This window comes from Littorina saxatilis, linkage group LG1 (genome assembly GCF_037325665.1).
Source record: "Littorina saxatilis isolate snail1 linkage group LG1, US_GU_Lsax_2.0, whole genome shotgun sequence".
Taxonomy (NCBI): domain Eukaryota; kingdom Metazoa; phylum Mollusca; class Gastropoda; order Littorinimorpha; family Littorinidae; genus Littorina; species Littorina saxatilis.
In genome coordinates, this window is record NC_090245.1 from 14,122,515 (window position 1) to 14,150,175 (window position 27,661).

The window sequence follows — 27,661 nt, forward strand, 5'->3', positions numbered from 1 at the left end:
GTCACCTGTAACTGCACATGACATGAGCATAACTCTCGCTTACTCTTGTTGCACATGTTGTATGCATTTAGAGGACTTACTTCCCTTTCTTTCTCAGATCTTGAAATAGAGCTCTGCCTCATTCGTTGCAGTGATATGACAAAGAAGCCTTAATCTGGGTCACTGGTAACTGTATAGTTATGACATGAGCATAACTCTCACTCTTGTTGCACATGTTTTATGCATCTAATTTTACATTACTTACTTCCCTTTGTTTCTCAGATCTTAAAATAGCTGTTTGCCCCATTTGTTGCAGTGATGTGACAAAGAAGCCTTCAAGATGATGAGCTCGGCGGGAGGGGCGGGGGACTACCTGTGTATCGGGGACTTCATCTGCCTCTACTCCGTCGACACCGAGGGCTATGTCTACAGCATCGAGTCCAGGTAAGATATTAATATTGTTAGATATGATATCATGGTAAGATAGCAATGACATACTCTTTTTTCTGGCTTTAGCACAATATCGCAACAAGATCGCAAGATTGTGTGCAGTTCGGTGTACAAAAACGCAATCGAGTCAAGGTAAAATATTGATGACACATTTTTTTTCTTCCGGTTTAATTTAAATAGCACAATATCGCGACAAGATCGCAAGATTGTGTGCAGTTCGGTGTACAAAAACGCAATTGAGTCAAGGTAAAATATTGATGACACACTTTTTTTTTCCGGCTTTAGCACAATATCGCAACAAGATCGCAAGATTGTGTGCAGTTCGGTGTACAAAAACGCAATCGAGTCAAGGTAAAATATTGATGACACATTTTTTTTCTTCCGGTTTAATTTAAATAGCACAATATCGCAACAAGATCGCAAGATTGTGTGCAGTTCGGTGTACAAAAACGCAATCGAGTCAAGGTAAAATATTGATGACACATTTTTTTTCTTCCGGTTTAATTTAAATAGCACAATATCGCGACAAGATCGCAAGATTGTGTGCAGTTCGGTGTACAAAAACGCAATTGAGTCAAGGTAAAATATTGATGACACACTTTTTTTTCTTCCGGCTTAATTTAAATAGCACAATATCGCGACAAGATCGCAAGATTTTGGGCAGTTCGGTGTACAAAAACGCAATTGAGTTTTGGGTAAGATATTGATGACATACTTTTGTCCGACTTTTGCACAATATCGCAGCAAGGTCTCAAGATTGTGTGCAGTTCGGTGTACAAAAACACAAAGAATACAATTTGACAATGCGGACATTAAAATGGTGTCCTCCCAAACTGACGATTTGCCGTGAAAGCGGTTACACTACAAAATCATTTGATGTAAACATTTCTTTCAGCGATGTGTATCAAATCATACAGTCCCTACCTGCATGAGAAGGTGCTAGACTTGCGGAGGCGACTGTTTACAACAGCAGTTTATGAGCTGCAGCTCCGCACACCTACCGTTAGGCGGTTAAAGTAGGTCACTGTCCGATGTGTCAGTGTGTCAAAACTCAGATAAATGTTTCAATGTTTTTTACTTCCTTCGATTTTTTCTGCCTTTGTATTAGAAAAAAAATGATCTGACGCATTTGTAAACTAGGTCTCAAAGATGTACTGATGTCGTTGGCAGACTTTTAGAGCTGTCGAAGGATTTATGCCACAGAATTATCCTCATCCTGATCATGTTGTACAATTCATTTAGCCTACATTCTGTAAACCTGGTGTTAGATAACCTCCCCGCAGTCCATGCGTCCCCCAACTTTTTATTATTTAATTAGGAATTCAGCACGTGCTCAATACAATGTTGCACCATCGCTGTTCCTACAGCAACTTCCAACATAATTCTCTTCGAAAATCGTTATTTATGACAAGCCAAGGGGGGAAAGCAGACATCCAAAACAAGGGGCAGACATCTATAAATTCCACATCTGCGGGAAGTTCACCCATCGCTATTCATACGGTGTGTGTGTGTGTGTGTGTGTGTGTGTGTGTGTGTGTGTGTGTGTGTGTGTGTGTGTGTGTGTGTGTGTATGTGTGTGTGTGTGTGTGTGTGTATGAGTGTCTGTGTATGTGTGTCTGTGTGTGTGTGTGTGTGTGTGTGTGTGTGTGTGCGTGCGTGCGTGGACGCGTAAATGACAGAACGCCAGAGAAAAACCCAGACCGTGCACAAATTACGAGAGGGTGAATGTTAGAATGTTGGGCCCCTGGATGATAGAGTATGACAATTGTTCAAAGAGCGCTTTTTGGTTTTGTTTTTTGTCGTGTGTGTATGTGTGCGTTTATTACGTTACGGGCTTAACCTGTTGGTAACACGCAAGGGGCTTTTTGAAACAGTTCAGAATACGCTGAAAGAAAGGAAAGAAAAAAAGAAGTACACAATTAACGAGAGTCTAAATTATGTAAGGTTCCCGGGTGTAATAGCGTTTGGCAACAGTTCAAATCTTGTTTCCTTTTTTTGTTTTTGTGTGTTTGTATGTTGCGGACTTAGCCTCATTCGCTTGACACCCTAAATGGACGCGTCCTTGCATTGTAAGTGTGCACGGCACATAATAGGGCTTTCATCACTCTGTGACGATAGATGAATTGGTTTTCGCGTGTTAGGGAAAGAGAGGACAGTTTCCCTGTCGCGGGGGTATGGTATAGAACACAAATGCTAACGATTTACCTGTCGCATCTGCCGGAGTATATCGGCACATCAGTATATGATTGGTTCTCTTTACAATACCGGTATCAATCGAGCCATTGACAGTGTGAGATATGAGTCTATGAGTACTCGCTGGTCATAACTGTTCCCTTCTCCATTTAATTAGTTTTAATTTTCTTTTCGTTTTGATTTTTTTCTTTTCCTTTCTTTCTATTCTTTTCTTTTTTTTTTTTTAGCTTTCTGCTCGGTAGAGAAAAAAAACACCGAGCCATTGAGAGTCTGAGATACCGGTGTGTTTTTTTTTCTACCGAACAGAAAGCTTAACAAGTCGCGTAAGGCGAAAATACAATATTTAGTCAAGTAGCTGTCGAACTCACAGAATGAAACTGAACGCAATGCCATTTTTCAGCAAGACCGTATACTCGTAGCATCGTCAGTCCACCGCTCATGGCAAAGGCAGTGAAATTGACAAGAAGAGCGGGGTAGCAGTTGCGCTAAGAAGGATAGCACGCTTTTCTGTACCTCTCTTTGTTTTAACTTTCTGAGCGTGTTTTTAATCCAAACATATCATATCTATATGTTTTTGGAATCAGGAACCGACAAGGAATAAGATGAAAGTGTTTTTAAATTGATTTGGACAATTTAATTTTGATAATAATTTTTATATATTTAATTTTCAGAGCTTGTTTTTAATCCGAATATAACATATTTATATGTTTTTGGAATCAGCAAATGATGGAGAATAAGATAAACGTAAATTTGGATCGTTTTATAAATTTTTATTTTTTTTTACAATTTTCCGATTTTCAATGACCAAAGTCATTAATTAATTTTTAAGCCACCAAGCTGAAATGCAATACCGAACCCCGGGCTTCGTCGAAGATTACTTGACCAAAATTTCAACCAATTTGGTTGAAAAATGAGGGCGTGACAGTGCCGCCTCAACTTTCACGAAAAGCCGGATATGACGTCATCAAAGACATTTATCAAAAAAATGAAAAAAACGTTCGGGGATTTCATACCCAGGAACTCTCATGCCAAATTTCATAAAGATCGGTCCAGTAGTTTAGTCTGAATCGCTCTACACACACACACAGACAGACAGACAGACAGACACACGCACATACACCACGACCCTCGTTTCGATTCCCCCTCGATGTTAAAATATTTAGTCAAAACTTGACTAAATATAAAAAGAAAGAAAAGAAAGAAAAGGAAAAACAAACAACAGAAAATCAAAACGAAACGGAAAGCTAAAGTAAACACTGGAGATGGAAACAGTTACTGAACAGCAAATACTCATCAACTTTATACAAGCATTCAGAACATGGGGCTTGTCTGGTTTCCATGTGGAGTAACAAGCCTTGTTTGTGCATACACGATAGTGCACTCAGCTATTTTGGTCATACTAGTAATGTTGAGAAGCTGTTGCCTGGCCAGTACCACCAGTAGGCAGAGTAAACACTGGTACTCTTAATGTCGACGAATCATACTAACCCCGTCTGACATCATTTAGACAAAATGTTTCTCGGACGCAGTCATCAGGGCTAATTGTGTGCGTCTCCCAGACAGCGTAAACGCCCAGAGGTCTTGAGGGGCAAACCCTGATCAGCAATAGGTCTTCCACCTCTCCTTTCCCCAATGTCCCCCTTCTGCTTCTCCCACCAATCACTATCCACCCTCCCCCCCCTCCCCCCCCCCCCCCCCCCCCACCCCTACCTCAGTCTGCTCCCTGTCTTCCTTTTCTTTCTCCCTGAATCGTCTTTGATGAGAATTAGGCATCGACTTTGGGGGAGGTTTCTGACGAGCCCAGCAATTTCAAAACATAACATGCCCAGGACTGCTCTTTCGGCACAGAGGGGTGTCGAGTTGCCTCCCTTGCGTCCCCAGCATGCACCGCGGCGGTATGACTGCCTTCTTTTGTTTCCGGAAGTAAGAGAACACCAGTGACGCAGTTCGTGTGGACTCGGGGGAATCTAGTACCTCTATTTTGCGTTTTGTTGTCCCAGAATAGGAACAAAACGATTGGCCGGTGGAAATGCGTGTTTGTGTGTCTGGCAGATGTTTTGGCCGGTCCTTATAATGCGGAGTGGTTTAAGGTTTGGGACAGAGAAAGAGAGAGAGAGACAAAAAAAAGAGAGAGAGGGGGGCTCAGAATGGGTAGAGATTTAGAGATAGAGCAAGAGAGAGAAAGAGAGAGAGAGAGAAAGAGAGAGAGAGGGAAAGAGAGATAGAGGGAGGGAGGGGGGACGGCCAGGCACAAAGCATCAGTTTGTCTGTTGCAAATCCTGGAAGTTCCGAGAACTTGCAGCATTCACAGTCACTTTTTTTGCAGCTATAATCGTCGTGTGTAACACTTTTCGCAAAACTGTCTGTCGCAAATATGTCTGTTGTGTCGCAAGATATGCGTCAAATACTACAAGTGCTCAGCCCTAAACAAGAGCAGAAACAGAAACAGAACAGTACAGAACGTGTTGGAAAACAAAGGAATAAACACACAGGATACATAGCAAAGCACAATGCCGCCAACACAACTCCACTGTCAACACTGAGAGGTTCAAATCTGGAAACAGGAAACAGGAAATGCCAACAATGAATGCCAAGCAACGGAGTGATGTTGCGTCAAGGAAAGTTACATCGTGTAGATAGGTATTCGGCAGAACTGACCCATTTTTGTCACTAAAGCTAGGGTCACACGGCAGCGATTCAATCGTACGATTTTTTCCATACAAGGCGATCGCCGATTTGGTTTCCGGAATTTTAAGAAATGCGCTGCTTAAGTTGAGACCTTAATATTATGCGTACGTTGATGTATTTCAATCTACTACTTTTCATGTTGGAATGTTACAAAGAAAAAAATGCGCAGTTTTGTGTGCCAGAATTTGTCCGGATACTACGAAACAGTCAGCCACGGGCATGTTTGTAGAGAACTTTCCCCTCCATGATCCAGCATCCTATTTCTTCGGGAAATAGGAAAATATATGAGTTTCACTTTGCGCAACATAGTACAAAGCACCTATGTTAAAATAAATAAGTTACACATACAACAGCTTGAGTTTCGATGTTTCATGCATGTCTAAATTCCATCATACATAATTATGGACAGACAATACTGCGAAGGTTCTACATAACAGCGTTTGGTTTAAACGAAACTTTATTCAATGTTAATGCCGTGTCATATATACAATGTCTGGCATTTAGGATCCGTACTCAAGCATAGTGCTTATGTTAACGAATCCCAGTATAACATAGTTTACTTTAACAGTTTGTGAAGGTCATAACTCCACCATGACTACAGGCAGGAGGGTTCAGTCTTATCATGGTAGAGAACAGTAACTTCAATACCAGACATGTACGTGCTTTTTAATAAGTCGCCCTTCTCACCTTTTTCACTCCCATCATATTTTGTCTGCTGGTCATGTGGCATGGAATCGATACGCGGATCCGCCGCGCTCGGGACTTTAGCCGGTCCTAGTAAGTAGATATGCAATGGGAGACAGTGGAGCGAAACTTTTTATCTGACTTCCAGAACTACTACGACTTCACGAGGAAGTAGGCGAGGGAAATAGCCACACTAACGACGTTGGATCTTACACTGGTCTGCCCCAGCCGCGCCTGGTGGGTTAAGGGGTGGAGATTTGTTTCTGATCTCCCAGGTCACCTTATATGTGCAGACCTGCTAGTGTCTTATCCCCCTTCGTGTGTCCGCGCAGGTACAAGACCAAGTGCGCACGGAAAAGATCCTGTAATCCATGTCAGAGTTCGGTGGGTTATAGAAACAGGAAAGTACGAAGCATGCATCACCCGAAAGCGGAGTATGGCTGCCTAAATGGCGGGGTTAAAAACGGTCATACACGTAAAAACCGTGGTAGTTTCAGCCCACGAACTCGAACCCGAACTCGAACTCGAAAACTTTATTACCGAGGGATGATAGCATTAGGTCCATAATTATGGTCCTTTCTTACAGCTAGTCCCTACTACAATACACACATGAAACGAAGAAAATGTATGAAGAATAAAAATAACACACTCACACACACACACACACACACACACACACACACACACACACACACACACACACACTCACATACACACACACACACACACACACACACACACACACACACACACACACACACACACACACAAACACACACATACATACACAAAATACGTCATCAACAACCAATCTAAAGCTAAAGAGCAACAGAACAACACAATGCACTAGGGAAAGAACACCCCCACCGAGAGACTGCCGCCACAAGGACCGTACATGCCAAAGACGTTGATGACTGCATTTACTTCTGCTAAATAACCGTGCTACTGATATATTTAAGTCAAAGTTTGCAATTACCACTATCATCAATGAACTAGTGAAGTTACTTCATCAGAGAGTAGGCAAGACACCCTTTCTGGTTTTCTGGGTTAATACCACCAACAATACGACCAAAGAGAAACATGGCGCGACCTGGTGTCAATCAATGGTTAAAACCTGCATACAAACAAATCTTACATTTCTCTGATGATTGCCAAGGGGAGTTACTCTGTCCCATTTGCTTTTCTGCCAGCGTTCAATAGCCCGCCATTACCCAGCCGCCACGATGTGACACAAGACACGCCATTCCAAGCCTTCGGTGTTGACTCTCATTAATAACTTTAATCAGAAAAGGTCTAGAATGCACGCCAAAGATGACAAGAAAAACGATTGATTTACAAGACGCGGGGCCGCTAGGGGGCAAGAGATGTTGTAGATAAAACCTTGAAATCGATCGGCCTTACGGGGCCTGCTTTCAAAAAGAAAAAAAGTTTTAAAAAAATCTCTGATGACCTCGTGACCGAAAGGGTTATTTCTGGGGCGTAAAGTGTTTGTATCATTTTTCTCCTCAATTGTGATTGAGATGCAGTGCAAATTGCAGGCTCGGCACTTTAGGTCTTAGATTATCTTAGTTCAGAAAGTATCTCTTTTGATTGAATTATTGCTACTTCTCAAACTATCTTACTTTCAGGATCAAAAACTACTAGCGTTTTGATGTATTAGTTGCTATTTCCTGGTCGCGTGTAACTGCAAAATGTTCTCGAAAAGTACGAGATACTTCACATGCAACAGAGGTCGCCTGGTAATGTAGATTAGAACGAACTCAGTAATTTGTTTACTTTCCCACTCCCCTAATTAAGGGGTGGTAGACTGGCTTGACTCTGCCAGGAACTATCAAAGACATATCAAACACCAGTCCTGTCCTTCTCAGCTAATCCCAAGGAAAGAAAGCAGTGCTAATTACTCTTTTCACGGAAAATGTTGCGTGGCACACGAAATGCGCAGTTTCCTCCAAGGCAAAAGGTCCCGCCAGTTCTGACAGCCTATGAATGCATGGGAAAAGTTCACCGGCAGTCTTATTTTTTATGTCGCGGTTGTTGTAATAGAATCTTTCAGCTTGGAAGGCTCCCTATTCATCACTTTGATCAGCTATCGCGCAGGCTAAGTCTAGGGCAGGAGGGAAGGAAGGAACGAAACTCTCCGTGAAGATGATGAGCAAGTTGCTTCTACTGACCCTCTCAGCGAGTGTTTCAATCGAAATCCAAGGGCGCAAACTCTAAGCTATAAAATGAGAAAATGGAGGAAGGTTGCAGAGTGGCCTACCCTAGCTTCCTCTTCCCAGTCAGTGACAAACCCACTCAGGGCAGCCGGACTGAGTTGACGTAATTAATTGTCCAAACAGCCTGACAAAGGTCCCGCTACATAATCCCTGAACTGCCCGGTCGATGATTGGCGAGGTGTATAAAGATGCTTGCCGACTTGTCTCCCCTGCCTTCAGGACAAAGCCGAGGCACGTGCACGTGAGCAAAAGGCGGAGGAATCTGGCTCGATGGCAGGACTCTTTCGCGACGTGACGGCGGAGGGGTTTCCGGGGAGCAGAGTGATGCGGCGGAAGATGAGCTACGTGGCAGCGAGGGAACCCAACAGATTGTCAGAAATGTCGGATGACATCGTATAGTTTCGCTCCTTCTTCGGTTCCCACGAAGGCTTGTATGGTTAGAAAAGTAGGTCAACACCAAGTTCCGTCTTAGGCTCGTGCACTTTGTGAGTTATCATCAGCAATCCTTTAAGATGGCAGACGCTGTCCTGATTGCTCTCCTTCGGAAGTGTGTCACTGGATGGGCTTCGAGGAATATCCTTTTGGTGGAACAGAAGAACTTCACAAATCTAGGCTGCTATGAACATAGGTTGCTTGAATTGATATCCACAGCCTGAACTTGCAAAGGTATAAGGAAGACATATCGTTACTTAAATTGTCGCACCGAAAGAACCTTTTGAGAGAGAGAGAGAAAGAGAGAGAGAGAGAGAGAGAGAGAGAGAGAGAGAGAGAGAGAGAGAGAGAGAGAGAGAGAGAGAGAGAGAGAGAGAGAGAGCATAATGCGCTTATTCATAACGGCAAAGGTCAAGACGCCCAAACGCTAAGTGAGATTTATCTGTAGGTGGACGTCGTTTCAGCATGAGAGAGAGAGAGAGAGAGAGAGAGAGAGAGAGAGAGAGAGAGAGAGAGAGAGAGAGAGAGAGAGAGAGAGAGAGAGAGAGAGAGAGAGATTTTCTAATCAGAAGCGATGAGAAAAATATGTTCGATCTTAAAGGCATACTAACGCACTCCGGTGTTTACAAAGTGTAGTTTGCCCACAATCGATGTCAAACGCACCATAAGACCATATAATGATGATATGTCACCATGCGCGGACCATAATACATGCATTACAGCTTGTTCTAGCCTCTGAAAAAGTGAGGATGTCAACAAAGCCGCGGTGTTAGCTCCCTTGCATCAACGTTACATGTGTTGCCAAATCTATAAATAGGACCATCTAGATCAAAATAAAAATTCAAATATCTCAACATTTAAGGGCTCCTAGACCACAATATTTTGCAGGGAACTTAATTTAGTCTGTCTCCAGCTCTGGGTAAAGCAATTAGCGTGTATATTCATCAGCTTTCTATGCCTTTAACTTGCATGGCAAGCAAGTTCCGAAAAAAATGAACACAAAAAATGTCAGCTGCAGCTCCAGTAATGTAAAATCCAAACCCAGAAAGAAACAAACGTTTGACTCCGTTTTAATTATGGAACGATTCTATTGAGCAACATTACCTTTACCGTAAACCTTACAACCTCACACTGTTCTGCTTTTAAACAATGCTTAATACCGAGTGACATTTGTACTTCGGCATTAATGCTTTTGAACAATTAATTAGTGACTAAACCCCCTTCGTGTGAACACGCAAGCACAAGACCAAGTGCGCACGGAAAGGATCCTGTAATCCATGTCGGAGTTCGGTGGGTTATGGAAACACGAAAATACCCAGCATGCCTACCCAATGAAAGCGGAGTGAAGCTGACTATGCTCTCAGAGTATAGTTTGGGGAACCCAAATGGGCAAACGAGCTCACACGTAACCAGACAATTCTTGAACGCTGAAGAAGAAGGAGAACAATTAATGTCGCTCGGTCTAGAAGCTGAATAATTATGCCAAGGGTACAACCCGCATGTGAAGGAAAACGTTGATTTCAAAACCAAAGTCCTTCACATCAAAGAAGGCTTTGCTTTCGGGCTTGCCGAATGCTCTGGGTCACCTGCAGCAAAGCATTCAGCTGTGCGAGTGTGCCGTTTTTGTCCCTGCAACGGTCGTTCACTTTGATGATTGCGCTCGACGGGCGCTGTGGCGGGGTGGTAAGACGTCGGCCTCTTAATCGGAAGGTCGAGGGTTCGAATCCCGGCCGCGGCCGCCTGGTGGGTTAAGTGTGGAGATTTTTCCGATCTCCCAGGTCAACTTATGTGCAGACCTGCTAGTGGCTTATCCCCCTTCGTGTGTACACGCAAGCACAAGACCAAGTGCGCACGGAAAAGATCCTGTAATCCATGTCAGAGTTCGGTGGGTTATAGAAACACGAAAATACCCAGCATGCTTCCTCCGAAAGCGGCGTATGGCTGCCTTAATGGCGGGGTAAAAACGGTCATACACGTAAAATTCCACTCGTGCAAAAACACGAGTGTACGTGGGAGTTTCAGCCCACGAACGCAGAAGAAGAAGAAGAAGAAGAAGAAGATGATTGCGCTGTTTTCTGGGATACCTTTCCCTTTGAAGGTAGATTCGATCGTCTAAAGCTTTTTAGCGTTGAGAGACAGTAACACGTTTATCTACAATTTGAGGCCGGAAAACCTGGGTTTTCGGTTGACATGCTGAAACGACGTCCATCTACAGATACATCTCACATAGCGTTTGCGGGGCGTCTTGACCTTTGCTGTTCTGAATAAGCGCATTATGCTCTCTCTCTCTCTCTCTCTCTCTCTCTCTCTCTCTCTCTCTCTCTCTCTCTCTCTCTCTCTCGCTCTCTCTTTTTTTTTCTCTCTCTTTTTTTCCTCTCGTTTCTCTCTCTCTCTCTTTTTCTCTCTCTCTCGCTCTCTCTTTTTTTCTCTCTCTCTTTTCTCTCTCTCTCTATTTTTCTCTCTCTCTCACTCTCTCTCTCTCTCTCTCTCTCTCTCTTTTCTCTATCTCCCTCTTTTTTCTCTCTCTCTTCTCTCTCTCTCTTTCTCTCTCTCGCTCCCTCTCTCGCTCTCTCTCTTTTCTCTCTCTCTCTCTCTCTCGCTCTCTCTCTTTTCTCTCTCTCTCTCTCTCTCTCTCTCTCTCTCTCTCTCTCTCTCTCTCTCTCTCTCTCTCTCTGTGTCTGTATCTCTTTCTCCCTCTCTGTCTTGTCTTTCTATTTTTGTCTGTCTGTCTTGTCTCTCTCTCTGTATCTCTCTGTCTCTTTCTCTGTCTGTTTTTCTCTCTGTCTGCATGTATTTGTTTGTCTGTCTGTGTGTCTCTTTCTCATTTACGCCCTTCTCCCTTTTTCTCTCGTACATACAACTTCTTGTATAATAAGAGGGATGTTCCAATATTTTTTACAATCCCAAATATGGAAACGCATACCAACAATACAAGTGGGCCATACACCAACAACCAAAATTGGAAATGTTCTCAAAGTACCCTGTAGTGGTGTAGTGTAGTGTGTAGGTGGAACTCTCACACACGCATACAACACGTACTAACACAGCTAGTGTGTTTCAGGAAACTGTAAGGGTTCTTTTCTTTGGAGGTATGGTACATTGCTTACATGGATAATCGTGCAGCCATCTTGTCTGTCTTAATACCGGGTCTGCCTTAATACCGGAATCTAGTAGAACTACATTATCACTGGCTTACAACTATCAGGTACAGAAACCAGTGTCAGACTGAGAACACTACATCCCTCCTTACCTTAGAACTAAACTTCGTACTTATTCAGTAATTATACACAACATAACTTTATCGAGCTGCTGTATAATTCTGAAATAATTCATCATTGGCTTTCTGTACTAAACAATGCTTCATAGTTAGATTATGACTTGAATATCACACTGTTAGATTTTAAACAGAACGTCATGTTTAATATTATCAATAAAATACTTGATGATGATTATCGTCCGGAATGTCACTCAGCATTTCTTCAACATAGGTTATTATACACAATGATTAAATTGACTAGAATGAGAGATTACCATCGCAGAATACAAAATAATACAGCAAGGTTCTGCTTAACTGCAATGAAGTAATTCAAAAACCGAAAATTGCTGGGGAAAAAAGAGAAATGATTACTGTCTTTCTGTCTGGATTTTTCTTTTAACTTTGACTTTACATTATATAAGTTTTGGTTCTTCAGGGAACATAGTCTTTGAGGTACTGCGTTTTTGTTGCTGATTCTCTGTGGGGGGTTGCTGGAAAGACTGTCATCACTGGAGTCGTTGGGGTCTTCTTCTTCTCTCCCTTCTTCATCAAGACGCTGTGGGGGGTATATTGTCTTCTGAGGTGCAGGCGGGACTATTTTGAAAAAGGATGAATTTCTGGTAACTTGCCGATCATCAGCAGCAGCAGTCAGCATGGAGCCCTTCTTCGCTGTTACTTCCAGGCCCAGGGGTGCTGGGTTGTAGTAGGGCGTCAGCTTGGAGTCTCGCTTCTGTCTCACGAGGACAGTGTCTCCCACTTGGATGGGTGAGTCAGCTGCATGGCGGCGGGCGTCAGCGTAGACCTTCATCTTTGCCTTCATGATGCCATCGTGTCTCTCTCACGTATGTAGGATAATACCGTTTATCCTACATACGTGAGAGAGACACTCGTGAGATAATAATCGTTCAAATCACACGTGTGTATATCATTTAAATGAGGTCATGTCAAGCAAGTCTGGCAGGGACCTGTTTTTCCACTGCTTATGATGCCAAAGTCACCGAGACAAACGTCATTATAGAAAACAAAATTGCGCTCACTAATTACCCTAGATGAATTTTTAGAACTAACACGTCACGCAACACTTTCAGAGTGACGTTTCTTTGCTTTGACGTAATAGATTTGACGAGGCTTTAGAAGAGATCGAGGTTCCAAAACAAGCGTCTTCAATTTAGCTGCCTCGACTGCAGGACATTTTCAGTAAAATACACGCAAGTACAGTATGTAGGATAAACAGAATACTACATGGCTTGCTGTTTCGTACCAGATTTACACTCGTTGCTTTTTCAAATAGTGAACAGCTCGCTTTCGCTCGCAGTTCAATATTTTAAAAAAACAACTCGTGTAAATCTGGTACGACACAGCAAGCCATGTAGTATTCTCTATGTTCTTCGCTGACAGATAGTTCGTCTCTGACTCGCTTGAAAATCTGGAACGCAGAGCTGTTCACGGCGGTATCTGTAGGGGGATGCCATTGGTCGTACTGAATGGCGTTGATCACTGCAAGTAGAGTCTTGTCGTTGCTCGTCGCAGCGGCAACTTCAGCGAGCGTCATCGCCTTGGGGATTGTGTGATCGATCAGGAATCTGATGTATTCTTCAGCCACCTTTGACGCATGTGTCGACTGTGCATCTGATGCTTGGACAGGGTGTCGGCTGAGGAAGTCTGCAGGATTCTTGCTGCCAGGCTGATACTGCAGCGTAAAGTTGAAACTCTGGAGGCGTAGGTTCCAACGCTCAATACGGGCTGACGTTCTCGACGTTGGTGAGTTGTAGATGACCTCCAGTGGCTTGTGGACGGAGATGACAGTGAATTGACTTCCGTACAGGTAGAAGTGGAAATGTTCACACGCCCACACCACAGCTAGGGCTTCTCGCTCCGTTTGAGAGTACCTGGACTCTACGTCTGTGAGTGCGCGGCTGGCGTATGCAACGATGTGTCGAATATCTTTCTCATCGCGCTGGGCGAGGACAGCTCCAACACCGTTGGGGCCAGCGTCAACCACAACTTCTGTTGCCAGGTCAGGACTGAAGTAGGCCATGAGAGCTGGTTAGACGTGCCTGCAATTCTTGGACTGCTTTCTGGTGATCAGATGTCCAGTCCCAGGGAACGTCGTTGCGCGTCAGATCACGGAGAGGCTTGGTGATATTCGCATAGTCTGGAATAAAGCGAGCGATGTAGTTGGTCAGTCCAAGAAAGCTCCGTACCTCTTTGGAGTTGGCGGGAGTAGATGCCTTTTGGACTGCTTCTACTTTCTTGGGGTCTGGAGAGATGCTATTCTTTCTGAAGATGCAGCCATAGAATTCAATGGAATCTTTGTTGAATTCACACTAGTCTCCTTGTCATTCAGTGTCAGATTTCTCTCTCTGAGACGGTCGAAAACCTGCCTCACTGTCTTGTCGTGCTCAGCTTGTGTTTTCCCGTAGATCATGATGTCGTCGCTTGTGTTTAGAGCATCGGGTATGTCAGTCAGCATCTCCGAGATGTGATTCTGGAAAATTTCTGCTGCGCTGGTCACACCAAAATTAAGCCTCTTGTAGCGCCTGAGTCCGACATGCGTTGAGAATGATGTCATGTTCCTGGACTCCTCTTCTAGTTCAAGCTGGTGGTATCCAGAGTTCAGATCCAGCTTGCTGAAAACTGTGGCTTCATTGAGTCGCATGAGGATGTCATCAATGGTCGGCATTATGTGTCTGGTGCGTTTGATTGCCTGATTCGGTAGGCGCATGTCCACACATATTCTTATTTCTTCCGGCTTCTTCGGCTTTGGTGCCGCGACAATTGGAGATACCCATGGGGTAGGTCCATCGACTTTCTCGATGATGTCGAGGTTTTCAAGACGCTCCAGTTCTTGCTCAACCTTCTTTCGTAGATGGTAGGGTATGCGTCGATGTGGTTGTGCTGTTGGTTGCACAGACTCGTCAACGTACAGCTTGACCTTGACGTCTTTCATGTTGCCCATGCCTGGGAAGAGGTCACTGTATTCAGTGCGTAGCCCGTTGGTCGTTTCGCCTGAAGTAGAGAAGGCAAAGCTGATGAGGTTAAGCTTTTGGGCGGTTTCCGCACTCATCAGGTTGTTGCCGACAGCTCCGTCGCAGGGTTTCACGATGTAAAATACGGCAGAGGTTTGAATGTCCTTGAACCTCACCGTAAGGACGGCTTGGCCTCGTACCGGAAGCGGGGTACGTGATCCATAGGCGTATATCGCTGGACATGACGCAGATGAAGTCAGCTTGCAACGTGACGACTGGATGCTCCCAAAAGCCTGTTCTGTGAGGATGTTGACCGACGCTCCGGTGTCCACGATGAAAGGTATCTTCCCACCTTCGATGTTGACGCTGACTGTAGGCGTGCTCATTCGCTTGTGTGAGACACCGAAGACGTATTCTTCGTCAGATGAAAACTGTGCATCACTAGGGGGCTGTTCTTGGATGCTTCGGACGTGCCTTGGTCTGTCAGACTTCTTGTGTGATCTGCAGACTGATGCGTAGTGTCCTTTCTTGGTACACAGCCGACAATCTTTATCCTTTGCTGGACACTTGTCTCTGGGATGTGGTCGTCCACCACACCACCCGCAGCTGCCTGAACTGCGTTCATCTGATGAGCGTATTTGCTGATTGTTGCTTCTAACATGGGAGCTTGGCCCATGTCGTTGTCCTCCTCTTCTTTTGTTGAAGGGTTGGTGGTGACTGCCATGGTTGACAGCGTTGACAGTTGATGTAGCAGTTCTGCCTTCCATCTGCATAGCTTGAGTGTCTGAAATCTCAAGAGCACGAGCTTGTTCCAACAGGGAGTGAAGCGTTGTGTCAGCATCACGGAGAGCACGTCTCCTAAGTCGCTGAGAGTTGCATCCCTGCAGGATTTGGCTCTTGACTTCTCTGTCGGTGTTCTCAAAACTGCAGTTCGCTGCTTGCAGACGAAGTCTCGTGTAAAAACTGTCTAAGGTCTCACCGGAGTTTTGGGTCACTTGGCGAAACTTGAATGTCTCAAAGTCCACATTGCGTTTTGGAGTAAAGTGTTGGGTCAGGGAGGCGACTGTTGTTGCGTACGCTCCCTGGTCGCCCTGCTGTTCATCCGACATGCTGTCGTATATGTCGAACACTTCTTCTCCTCCATAATGCAGTAGTAGAGCTTTCTTTCTGTTGTTGTTGGTAATATTTAGACCAGTCATCAACAGTTTAAACCTTGCCAGCCACTTCTTCCATCTTGTGCCAGCTGTCGCCTCTTCCGAGTGCACTGGGAATTTGTCAAAGTGGGGAAGTGCTGTAGCCATTGTTCGCCGACGCACGTGGTGTTTTGAAGTGCAGAACGATCGAATTTGTTTACCTGCTGTAAGTTCGAAATCCTCGTCGCCAGATGTAGTGGTGTAGTGTAGTGTGTAGGTGGAACTCTCACACACGCATACAACACGTACTAACACAGCTAGTGTGTTTCAGGAAACTGTAAGCGTTCTTTTCTTTGGAGGTATGGTACATTGCTTACATGGATAATCGTGCAGCCATCTTGTCTGTCTTAATACCGGGTCTGCCTTAATACCGGAATCTAGTAGAACTACATTATCACTGGCTTACAACTATCAGGTACAGAAACCAGTTTCAGATTGAGAACACTACATACCCGTCCCCTGCCGACACGCAACTGGTCATCCTCTCAAATAAACTTATTCAGACCTGGAACCACCTGGTATATCTGGTACGTCTAAGTATGCTTTTATATTTAGTCAAGTTTTGACTAAATATTTTAACATCGAGGGGGAATCGAAACGAGGGTCGTGGTGTATGTGCGTGTGTGCGTGTGTGCGTGTGTGCGTGTGTGTGTGTGTGTGTGTGTGTGTGTAGAGCGATTCAGACTAAACTACTGGACCGATCTTTATGAAATTTGACATGAGAGTTCCTGGGTATGAAATCCCCGAATGTTTTTTTCATTTTTTTGATAAATGTCTTTGATGACGTCATATCCGGCTTTTCGTGAAAGTTGAGGCGGCACTGTCACGCCCTCATTTTTCAACCAAATTGGTTCAAATTTTGGTCAAGTAATCTTCGACGAAGCCCGGACTTCGGTATTGCATTTCAGCGTGGTGGCTTAAAAATTAATTAATGACTTTGGTCATTAAAAATCGGAAAATTGTAAAAAAATTTAAAAATTTATAAAACGATCCAAATTTACGTTTATCTTATTCTCCATCATTTGCTGATTCCAAATACATATAAATATGTTCTATTCGGATTAAAAACAAGCTCTGAAAATTAAATATATAAAAATTATTATCAAAATTAAATTGTCCAAATCAATTTAAAAACACTTTCATCTTATTCCTTGTCGGTTCCTGATTCCAAAAACATATAGATATGATATGTTTGGATTAAAAACACGCTCAGAAAGTTAAAACAAAGAGAGGTACAGAAAAGCGTGCTATCCTTCTTAGCGCAACTACTACCCCGCTCTTCTTGTCAATTTCACTGCCTTTGCCATGAGCGGTGGCCTGACGATGCTACGAGTAAAATGGCATTGCGTTTCATTCTGTGAGTTCGACAGCTACTTGACTAACTATTGTATTTTCGCCTTACGCGACTTGTTTTCTGTTGCAGCACCAGTCACAGCGGTCTTTACATCTACAGGGGACAGGACAGGGACAAACCCAACAAGATTCCCAACCCACAGGGTAAGACATGGGGAGGGGGACATCTTGGGAGAGGGGTGGAGGGGGAGATGGTGTGTGTGTTTGTCTGTATTTATGACTATGCTTTCTGCTTGAGCGCTTATGAATGCGTTTATGTGTATACGCAAAAACGTCATTGGTGTGTGTGTGTGTGTGTGTGTGTGTGTGTGTGTGTGTGTGTGTGTGTGTGTGTGTATATATATATATATATATATGCGCGCGCGTGTGTGTGTGTGTGTGTGTGTGTGTGTGTGTGTGTGTGTGTGTGTGTGTGTGTGTGTGTGTGTGTGTGTGTGTGTGTGTGTGTCTGCCTGTCTGTCTGACTATGTCTGTGAGTGTACCTGCGCTTGCCTGTCTGTCTGTCTGTCTTACATTGTATATGCCCTGTGTCCGCATGTTAGAATAGAATGCACGCATGAGTGCTTTCGTGCGTAATTCTTAATAATGAATGGACTAGCTTTTCCAGTCAGCAAATATTGTCACTTCCGTCACTATTGATGAACATTGGCATGAATATTTACACAGGAGCAAGGCGATTTTCAGCAAACGTAATAACGTAACACGAATGCGCGTAAAATGCTCAACATTTGTACGGCCATAGTCGTCAACAGTTCGATGTTGCGTGTCAAGTTAAAATTAATGTCAATGCGTTCAACAGCATATTCAGATTCGAAGTCCGTGTTAACACAACGCACCAGTAAGCATAGCGCGCTCTATCATTTGAAGTGCTTTATGAAGTCAGTGGTTATGTTCCCATCACTCAGCTAATGAATAAAGTCCGCCTTCCTGATTCTCGATGCTCTCAAAAAGCATGCTGTTTCACCCTAGAAGCAACTCCCATTAATTAATATTTTGCTAATGGAGATTGCCTTATCGTTTCTGATCGTACTGCGGAGGAGGATGTTGGGTTTTCTAGATTTTTTTCACTCCTGTTTTATTCTGGGGATGACACTCAATTTGGGGTGGGTGGGGGCGGGGTATGGGGGTAACGTTCTTGAATTTCATTGTGAGTTTTTTTTTATACAGGAAAGGAATAGAAAGATGCCCTAGTGCAAGCGTGCACACTCAGGGAGAGAGAGAGATAAGGAGAGAGAGATACAGAGAGACATACAGAGAGAGAGATAAGGAGAGAGAGATACAGAGAGACATACAGAGAGAGAGATAAGGAGAGAGAGATATACAGAGAGACATACAGAGAGAGATAAGGAGAGAGAGATACAGAGAGACATACAGAGAGAGAGATAAGGAGAGAGATATACAGAGAGACATACAGAGAGAGAGAGATAAGGAGAGAGAGATACAGAGAGACATACAGAGAGAGAGAGTATGTGTGTGTGAGTGTGTGTGTGTGTGTGTGTGTGTGTGTGTGTGCGTGCGTGCGTGCTTGTGTGTATATGTATATATATATATATATATATATGTGTGTGTGTGTGTGTGTGTGTGTGTGTGTGTGTGTGTGTGTGTGTGTGTGTGTGTGTGCGTGTGTGTGTGTTGACGCGAACGCGCTTGCATGCGTGTATGTTTTGTTTTTTTGCCACCATATTTGTGACCATGGCCTTCTGACATTTTATTTTCTCCATTTATTTTGCCCAGGAGTTTCATCGAGTAACCCAATGAAACAGCGGACGCACCATTGTTTTCTCTTTGATCATCTCAATACAAACAGCGCCAAGTGGAGGTCCAGGTCCACATGGCTCTGTGCTTGAAGAACCTTCCGATCGTTTTTTATACCGTAAATGGTATACACCTAGACAAAAGTTAAAGTTAAAATGATATATAGAATGTGAAAAAATCAGGTCCATGCGTTTATCCAACACCACAAGAAATCTACAAAGTCTGAAGACTAATTTTTTCATCTGACAACAGTTTTCATTCTTCCATCGTGTTATTAGAGAAGCTTAAATGAAATCAATCCACAGCAGACATTGCAAAGAGGATATGACAAGAACGTCCGCCATGCTGTAGCACTGATATTTAAACAAATGAAACAAGAAATTCCTCCGAGGTAGGAAAAACACCCCCGTTGGTCAAAGGAAAATAACCATTCTCACTGCCACCAACTGAGAAGGTTATTTCCCTTTGACCATTAATATGTCCCTCTATAAGTCCTTGTAGAATGTTAATCCACCAATAACTCCCTAACCGTGTGTTTGACTGGTCCCAATTTTTGTAAGGACCGTCTCAGGAATGTATAGAACCTGTTCACCAAGTTTGGTGACGATCGGTCCGTTCATTCTTGAGATCTATATGCGAACACAAACAAACAAACACATCGACCGAATCCTATACACACCCCTATACCGGGGGTGTAAAGAATACTAGACTCTTTAAATCTCGTATCGAGTGCCAAATTGCTATCTACTGAGTCAGTGTGGGTAGCCAGTATACTTGCTGTTCCTTTTCCGTTGATGCCGCACGAAGTCTTTACCACGCGTTCCCCATGTCATGTGCGGTGTTGGATTCGTCTCCGACGACTCGATTGAAAAGATTGTTTGACAGAGAGTGAGAAATAGGCACACAACAAAAAAACAACAAAATAGGGTCGAAGCAACCTGCATGCAACTGAGGTCAACAAAAAACGAAACAAACAAAAATCAAACAAAATCATGAAAACATCATTTTATAGATGCGTGCGATGGGTGTGCTTGGCTGGAGTGAATGTTTCTTAACCGCAATGTCAAGGAAAATTCCCAACGTTGAGCAATACAATATTCTGTATTCTGTATGTCCTGAATGTGTATTTCACTATGATAACAGCTCTTCAGGGCTGCTGTTGTTTGTTGAAAGCCCAGTTGTTGAGTGTGCGTTTCGTGTTTAGCAGGTCCGTAAATCAAACACATCCGCATGCCCTTCTGCATTGCACCTTGGTAGCAGCGCCAGGACTTGCTCTTGCGGTTTTTGCTGAAAGGCCATTTGTTAAGTGTGGTGCGATTCTTGTTTAACAGAGCCTTTAAATCAAACACAGCCGCATGCCCTTCTGCATAGCACTATGGTAGCAGTGGCAGGACTTGCTCTTGTGGTGCTCGTTGAAAGGCACATGTTGATTGTGGTTTTCGTGACGGGCGCAGTGGCGAAGTGGTAAAACGTCGGCCTCCTAATCGGGAGGTCGTGAGTTCGAATCCCGCCTGGTGGGTTAAGAGTGGAGATTTTTCCGATCTCCCAGGTCAACTTATGTGCAGACCTGCTAGTGACTTAACCCCCTTCGTGTGTACACGCAAGCACAAGACCAAGTGCGCACGGAAAAGAGCCTGTAATCCATGTCAGAGTTCGGTGGGTTATAGAAACACGAAAATACCCAGCATGCCTCCCCCGAAATCGGCGTATGCTGCCGGAATGGCGGGGTAAAAACGGTCATACACGTCAAAATCCACTCGTGCTAAAAACATGAGTGAACGTGGGAATCTAAGCCCATGAACGAAGAAGAAAAAGAAGAAGAAGATTGTGGTTTTCGTGTTTAACAGATCCTTTAAACTATCCGCATGCATTTCTACACAGCGCTATGGTAGCAGCAGGACTTGCTCTTGCGGTGTTTGTCAAAAGGCCATTTGTGACCCTCCACCACGAAATGAGTCGCATGTCACCTCGCGCGGTTCTGCGCTAGGCAAAATATAAGCCCGGGGAGTCACTAGTAACAGTGTGAGGGTCACCATAGTCACAGGCTTATAACTCGAAAAGTGTTCACTCTTTTCTAAAACGGTTTTCACCACTAGATAGAGAATAAAAAAACTCTTTCAGAAAATGTAAAAATATGACAATCATGAAAAGGTGACATACGACTCATTCCGTGGTGGAGGGTCACATTTGTTGAGTGCGTGGGTGTTTAGCCCCTTGTGTTCTCCGATAACAAATACAAATTAGTTCATTGTGCAATGTTTATGTTCATGTTTGCACGTGCACTCAACTGTATGTGTCTGATTCAATTTGATGATTGTGTGTTTCTGAGATGAAAGAAGTGGAGATGGGGTTGGGAGCTGTTTTTTGTGTGCCCCAAAACCGTTGTCTGTTCTTTGAATTCATTACCATCGTTTTTGTGCGTGTCTCATCAGTGTATGAAATGGAATGTAACATACGGATTGTTTGGGCCCATTCATAGAACGCTACATTTCTTTATAACATTAAGGTGCAGATGTAGAAATGACGCGATTTACCTACAGCGAAAGGCCGCTTTAATGGTACTTGATTTTTTTCTCATACAAGATGCATTTCATGGGGTCAAAACTGTCTTGATGACAATGTAAACGATAATATGAGTTTCCCTTCTTGATGACGTTTGTCACTGAGCGGAAGAAGACATTACTTTGTGGAATAATATTAATTGATATTTGTTCTTATGACTTTGATTGATGTTTTAGCTGTCCTATTTTATTATATATTATATACTTTTTTTTTTCTTTTTTTTTTTGGGGGGGGGGGGAACTTGTCCAAAGCGCTCGTTAAACCCAGTCCGCAGTTCGGTACGATGCTTTGTGACGTTACAGCAAAGACCTTCTAGCACATTATATTGCTTCCGATCTACGCACTATTACTTTCCTTCTCTGTAATTTGAAATCCGCCGGGAATAGTCTGCACGAGATGGAAGACGTGAATCAGCAGTGGATTGTTCCAGAGAAACGATATGTCGGGATAGGCCGTCTACCGGGGAAAACCCACCCTTCCTTGATGATGAGCGGTTGTATGCAAATGAGACCACTTTGCGTCACTTCCGTCTGATGAAATGTCCAATGAGATATCGTTACAAGCCGCTTAAGGTAATGCGTTCACCATCTCTCCAATTGTTGTGTCTGCCGGAGTTTTGGGCGTTAAGTCCCGCAGGCTAAACACACCTTTTAAGGACAAGCACTGTGTTTTTTGGATGACCAGAGAAAAAATAGAATAAATAAAAGAAAGTATGCCGTCTGGTTACATTCGTGACTGGGTCTGTCATTTACCTTTCATTGTATTGTCTGCTGCGGGTGCCAGCGCATTTACAGACTCTCTAATCTCATCGTCTGACAGATCTATCCAAGTGTCAAACATCCTTTTATCTTGATCGTCTGCTGTAGTTGTGGTCCTACTGGCCGTCTCTTATCACTTAATATTGCTATTCTGATAGACACGTGGGGGAATTCGGGAGTTGTGATTGGATGGTCTCACACATCCCCATTACGATCATCGGGCCATATTCCCACGGAAGTTGGCGAATATCCTTTCATATTCGCAATAACAAAGACGCATGTTTTCGGGTTCTTTGACGTGTATGAAGTACACGCATATTAGGTTTGTTTCTATGACTGTTCGACAGACGATGACATTTGCACATTTCTTTTCTTACCGTACAAGAAATACATTCCGTGTAAAATCGAGGTCTTTAACAAGCAACAAACCTTGCAAAATTCAAGTAGGTGCATTCTAGCAGACGGTCTTTTCAATGTTTAGCACATAATCAGCAAACTCTCCTTTCCCTATGCAACGTCCATTGTATGCAATGTTGAAATGAAGTTACCGGTCTGAAACATATAGCCGTTGAATTTCTTCTAAAACAATCCTTGTTCTCTTATCATCCACATATTAACCACAGTCATCACACGCAAAATCACTACCTCCGTCGCAGAAGTCAGACTTTCGAACAATAAATAAAAGAATACGTAATCAAGCATGCTACATGACGTCATATAAAATCTGGCATATTGAGGTGATGCCAAACATCTGGTAATCTCGTGTCTTCTCCGTGGGTTTTTCGATGTTCAGTGATTTCCGTAGATACATGCGCAAGGGCTATGTGCATCTTAAACCGTCGTCTGCAATAGGCAACATGGACCATTCTGGTAGTGGTTGCTGACAAAAGCATGTTTTCAACACAGAATATTATGCCAGAATAGCAATATAAACGCTATTGTGTTTTTAGCGTAGCAATAGGGTCCGATATTTAGACTCGAACAAGAATAACACACACACACACACACACACACACACACACACACACACACACACACACACACACACACACACACACACACACACACACACACACATGCACACAGACAGAAAGATAACAGGTAAAATACAACCAGACAAGGTCTTTCACAGTAAAATGGGTTGGGGGTGGGTAGGGAGGGGGTGGGTATGGTTTACTTTGAGCAGGTTGGTTCAGTTTAATAAACAATTTTAGAGAATTGTGTATTTTATATTTGAGTCTTTCGTGTTTTAGACATTGATGCATTTAATAGTTTTAACGAGTTGCCTTTTGTTTTATCATTCTGGTGTTTATCTAGATGTGTTGTGTATTTTATAAGAAGTTTTTAAAAGTTCGAAGTTATTTTAGCATATAGGTTTTTTTATGGTCTTAATAGTTAAACATGTATTACGTTATTATTAAGATTCATGTTTTGTTAGCACTAAGCAGTTGTTTTAATCAGTCTGGTTTTCTCTTGTTTTCATTTTATGAACATTTTAAATGTTAGACTAACTTATTGTTTTGTACAGAATAATAACTGTGTGAATGGTGTTATACTGAATGAAAGAGTGTGACATGAAGTTCTTGTACATCATTGTAAAGAGTGTGAATGACGTTTTAGTTTAGATGTCAAGCGCTTAGAGCAAGCCTTTTTAACGAAAGTTTTTGATTTAGCGCTATATAAATGTTCTTCTTATTATTATTATTATTAAATGGAAATGTTCTAAATAGATCGTTTCACATTTATTACTTGAAATCTTGTTTCAAAATAAAAGATCTCCTTTAAAACACGTTAGCAAAATTAAATTAGGAAAATGATGACGGCGCCATGTCCTAAAAATCATTTACAGTCCTCTTCGCAGCAAAAGCTCGCCTCCCTACCCCCCTACCCCCCTTCAAGCCCTCCGCAACCCCAATCCCATCGCACTTCACAGCTTGACTTTCCAAGTCTTCCACTTCCACCCTCTTTTCTGTTTCTTTTTATTCAATTTACTTCTCTTTTCTGTACAGTCTAGCTGACATCGACATAGGTTCAGCAAGTTCAAGACTCCGCTTTCATCTTAAGTATACCAGAGTCGCCACAGGATAAAATGGATTCACTTTTTCGCACGAAGAGAGATGGGGACACACATCGTATAGACCTGCAAGTCTTTACACAGCACCACTCGCGCCACACACTACCCCCCCCCCCCTCTTCCGCACTCTCTCCCTCCATACACACGTTCCACAAGTCACCCAGACCTCCACTAACTCATCACAGACACAGTTCGTGGGTCAAGCGTTTAGTGAAGTCGCCCGTCGGAACTGTCTTTGCAGACCAGACAATTACGGGAGGCGGAACGTCGGGGACATGAACAGAACACTGCCGACAGTACGTGACTGGGTTGTGCCTAGTCGTGGCGTTACCTGTGTTACTGTTACACACACACACACACACACACACACACACACACACACACACACACACACACACACACACACACGCACGCACGTACACACACACTCCCTCACACACACGCACGCACGCACGCACACACACACACACACACACACACACGCACGCACGCACGCACGCACGCACACACACACACACACACGCACGCACGTACACACACACACTCACTTACACACACACACACACACGACCAAGTACGTACAAAATACGTAGATCCTGTAATCCGTGTCAAAGTTAGGTGGGTTATAGAAAAACAAAATATCCAGTAATTTCTGGGGTTTCCGGAACCCCCCCCCCCCCCAAGCCAAAAAATAAAAATATTTTTTTGTGGGTTTTTTGGGTTGAGTTTCAATTTTTGGGGTATTAATCAGTGACAAAATCTGCTGCCTGAAACTGGTAATGATCATCCTCAGAATGCACCAGATTGCACCATTTTGCATCCTTTTTTTCAAAATTTTCTTGGGGGGCATGCCCCCGGACCCCCCTAGCAAGCTAGGTGCTTCGCGCCGTCGGCTCGGCGCTTCGCGCCTTCACATCCATATCTTCACAATATACTTTTGGAACCCCCCCCCCCATAAAATGAACTGATCCGCCCCTGTATTAACGAAGATACATATTAATAATGATGACGATAATGATTATGTGAAATAGAACGGACACACCACATTGCTAGATCGTCAGTCACGAGCTCCAAGAAACTGTCCACCTAAAACTGCCTAGTGCCTGTTCGTAGCAAGAAATGTTCTGAAGCGTCATACCCGGTGAACCAGCAAAGTGTAACATTTCATGACGTGTGTGTCAACACGCACACCACGCCACATCGATCTGAGGGGGGACAATTATGATTTCTCCTGATGAGGGGGACTGTGAGAAGAGAGAAAGAGAGATGATAGATCGCTTCCTCCCGTGGCCGCCATTTTGACAAGGCGCGGGACGTGGCGCCACCATGCGGCGGAAATGTGAACCTGTTAGCGCCGGGCGTTCACAGCATGACTTTCCCATTTCGCAACTTGCCACACGCCGTTTGTAACCGCCGTCGTTTTACCTTTTTTGCTTCTTCCTGTTTGAAGACGGATGCTATGTCAAGATGCAATGGAGCAGTTAAAGGCACAACCCTTCCCAGCTGAAAAAGTACCACACGATGTAGGCTTACTATAGTATACTATAGTACTTGTACTATAGTAAACTGTAGTATACTGTCACGATCGGGTGACAGAGACCAAGAAAGTGTCACTCAGTGGAGTGCCTGTTCTTGGTCGTGTATGATAGAAAGCGCCTGTGCGTGATATTGGGTTACAGCAGAGTTTGCTGACGGTGCTCTACGAGCACGGATGTTTTGTATCGCACGAGTTTTACAGTGGAGGTTTCTGCTGTCATAGCTAGGGCTGACGGTTTTTCGCTGACAGCGCACACGGGATTTTCACGGATTGAGTTTCTCGTGTCTTTTTCTGCTTGGGAGGCAGAATTGTGTATAGCTGGACTGGGTTTTGGGACAAGGTCAGTCACGTGTATTTGGCTAGGTGGTCTGTCAGAGACTCAAGGACGGCACACTTGACACCCAGCGGCAGAAGGGGAAGGATCGTATACACAGTTTCTAGAGTATGATGGTTTTTCACCGAGTATTATATTCGGCACTCTAGGGGAACTTCCACTAGTTTTTCCTTTCTCCCTGCCACGTATTTTGCTGAGGACAAGTCGTCAACTTTCCTTCGTCGGCGATGGCTTTCGCATAAGGATTCGACAAGGGGTTCTGGACGGTTTTGGTCACTGTTGACGAACAGAGGCTGGTCCAGGGAGGAAGCGGACTTTGCTTCCATTGAGAGTACAATCATAGGCTTTTGAGCCTTCGCTTCGTTTCGTTCGCCTCGCTTCGTTACATTCCTGTAACATCTGCACGGCTGACTCTGGCGGGAACTGTTGAAGCTGCGCTAACCAGCGGACCGGCTAACCAGCGAACCGGCTAACCAGCGGACCGGCTAACCAGCGAACCGACTAACCAGCATACCGGCTAAGCAGCAGCAGCAGAGATAAAGCTAAGTGCACCATGTCGTACGCACCCCGTTGACCACCGTTGTCTTTTCGTATCTATGATTTCATTGGAGTAGTGACAACGTGGGGTGTGTGACACCTGCACGAACTAGGGCTTTTCGGACAGAACATTCTCATTTAACTATATTTACACGGGTTCAGCGTGTTCCTATAATTTTCTACATACTACTGGCATTTTGTCAGTGAACACTGGTTTTTTACGTGTTGAGAACGTAAAAGGAACATATTTTGAGTGAAGGCTCGAGGGAGGTGGAGAGTTTATACATAAACAGGCGTCTGAAACTTATACTTTTGTTGACTCTATTTAATTGTATGACTGCGAGAGTGGATCGTGGTGTGGTTAGTTAATTAGTAGTAATTAACCGGTTCATAATCACCTTGAGTGATATATTGAAACGTGACACATGGGGGCCAAGCCGGGATTTACTCAGTTAATTTCTGACTGATAAAGACCCACCAATTAAGGATAACTAAGAGCAGATAATCTCGTCAGTGCTCGACTTATTTTCTGCTTGGTGCTACCCTTTTTTGTATAGTTTTGATCATATACCACACCTTAAGCGATTCACATCTTGCAGGAAATGTAAATTGTAATTTGTGAGTTATTGTATGCGCTAACTGTGATTACTTCCCTTTCCTTTGTTTGTGAATCTTTGTTGTTGTACGTTCA

At 43.7% G+C, this 27,661-nt stretch overlaps 1 protein-coding gene across 1 annotated transcript in view; it reads left to right on the forward strand.

The window, feature by feature from the left end:
* The first annotated feature begins 319 nt into the window (after positions 1-319).
* Positions 320-27,661, forward strand: part of LOC138962441 (inositol 1,4,5-trisphosphate-gated calcium channel ITPR3-like) — a 210,817-nt gene continuing 183,475 nt past the window's right edge. The window contains exons 1-2 of the mRNA XM_070334254.1: positions 320-423; positions 17,484-17,557. Of these exons, the coding sequence (XP_070190355.1) occupies positions 320-423; positions 17,484-17,557 (178 nt within the window). The remainder of the gene's footprint in view (positions 424-17,483; positions 17,558-27,661) is intronic.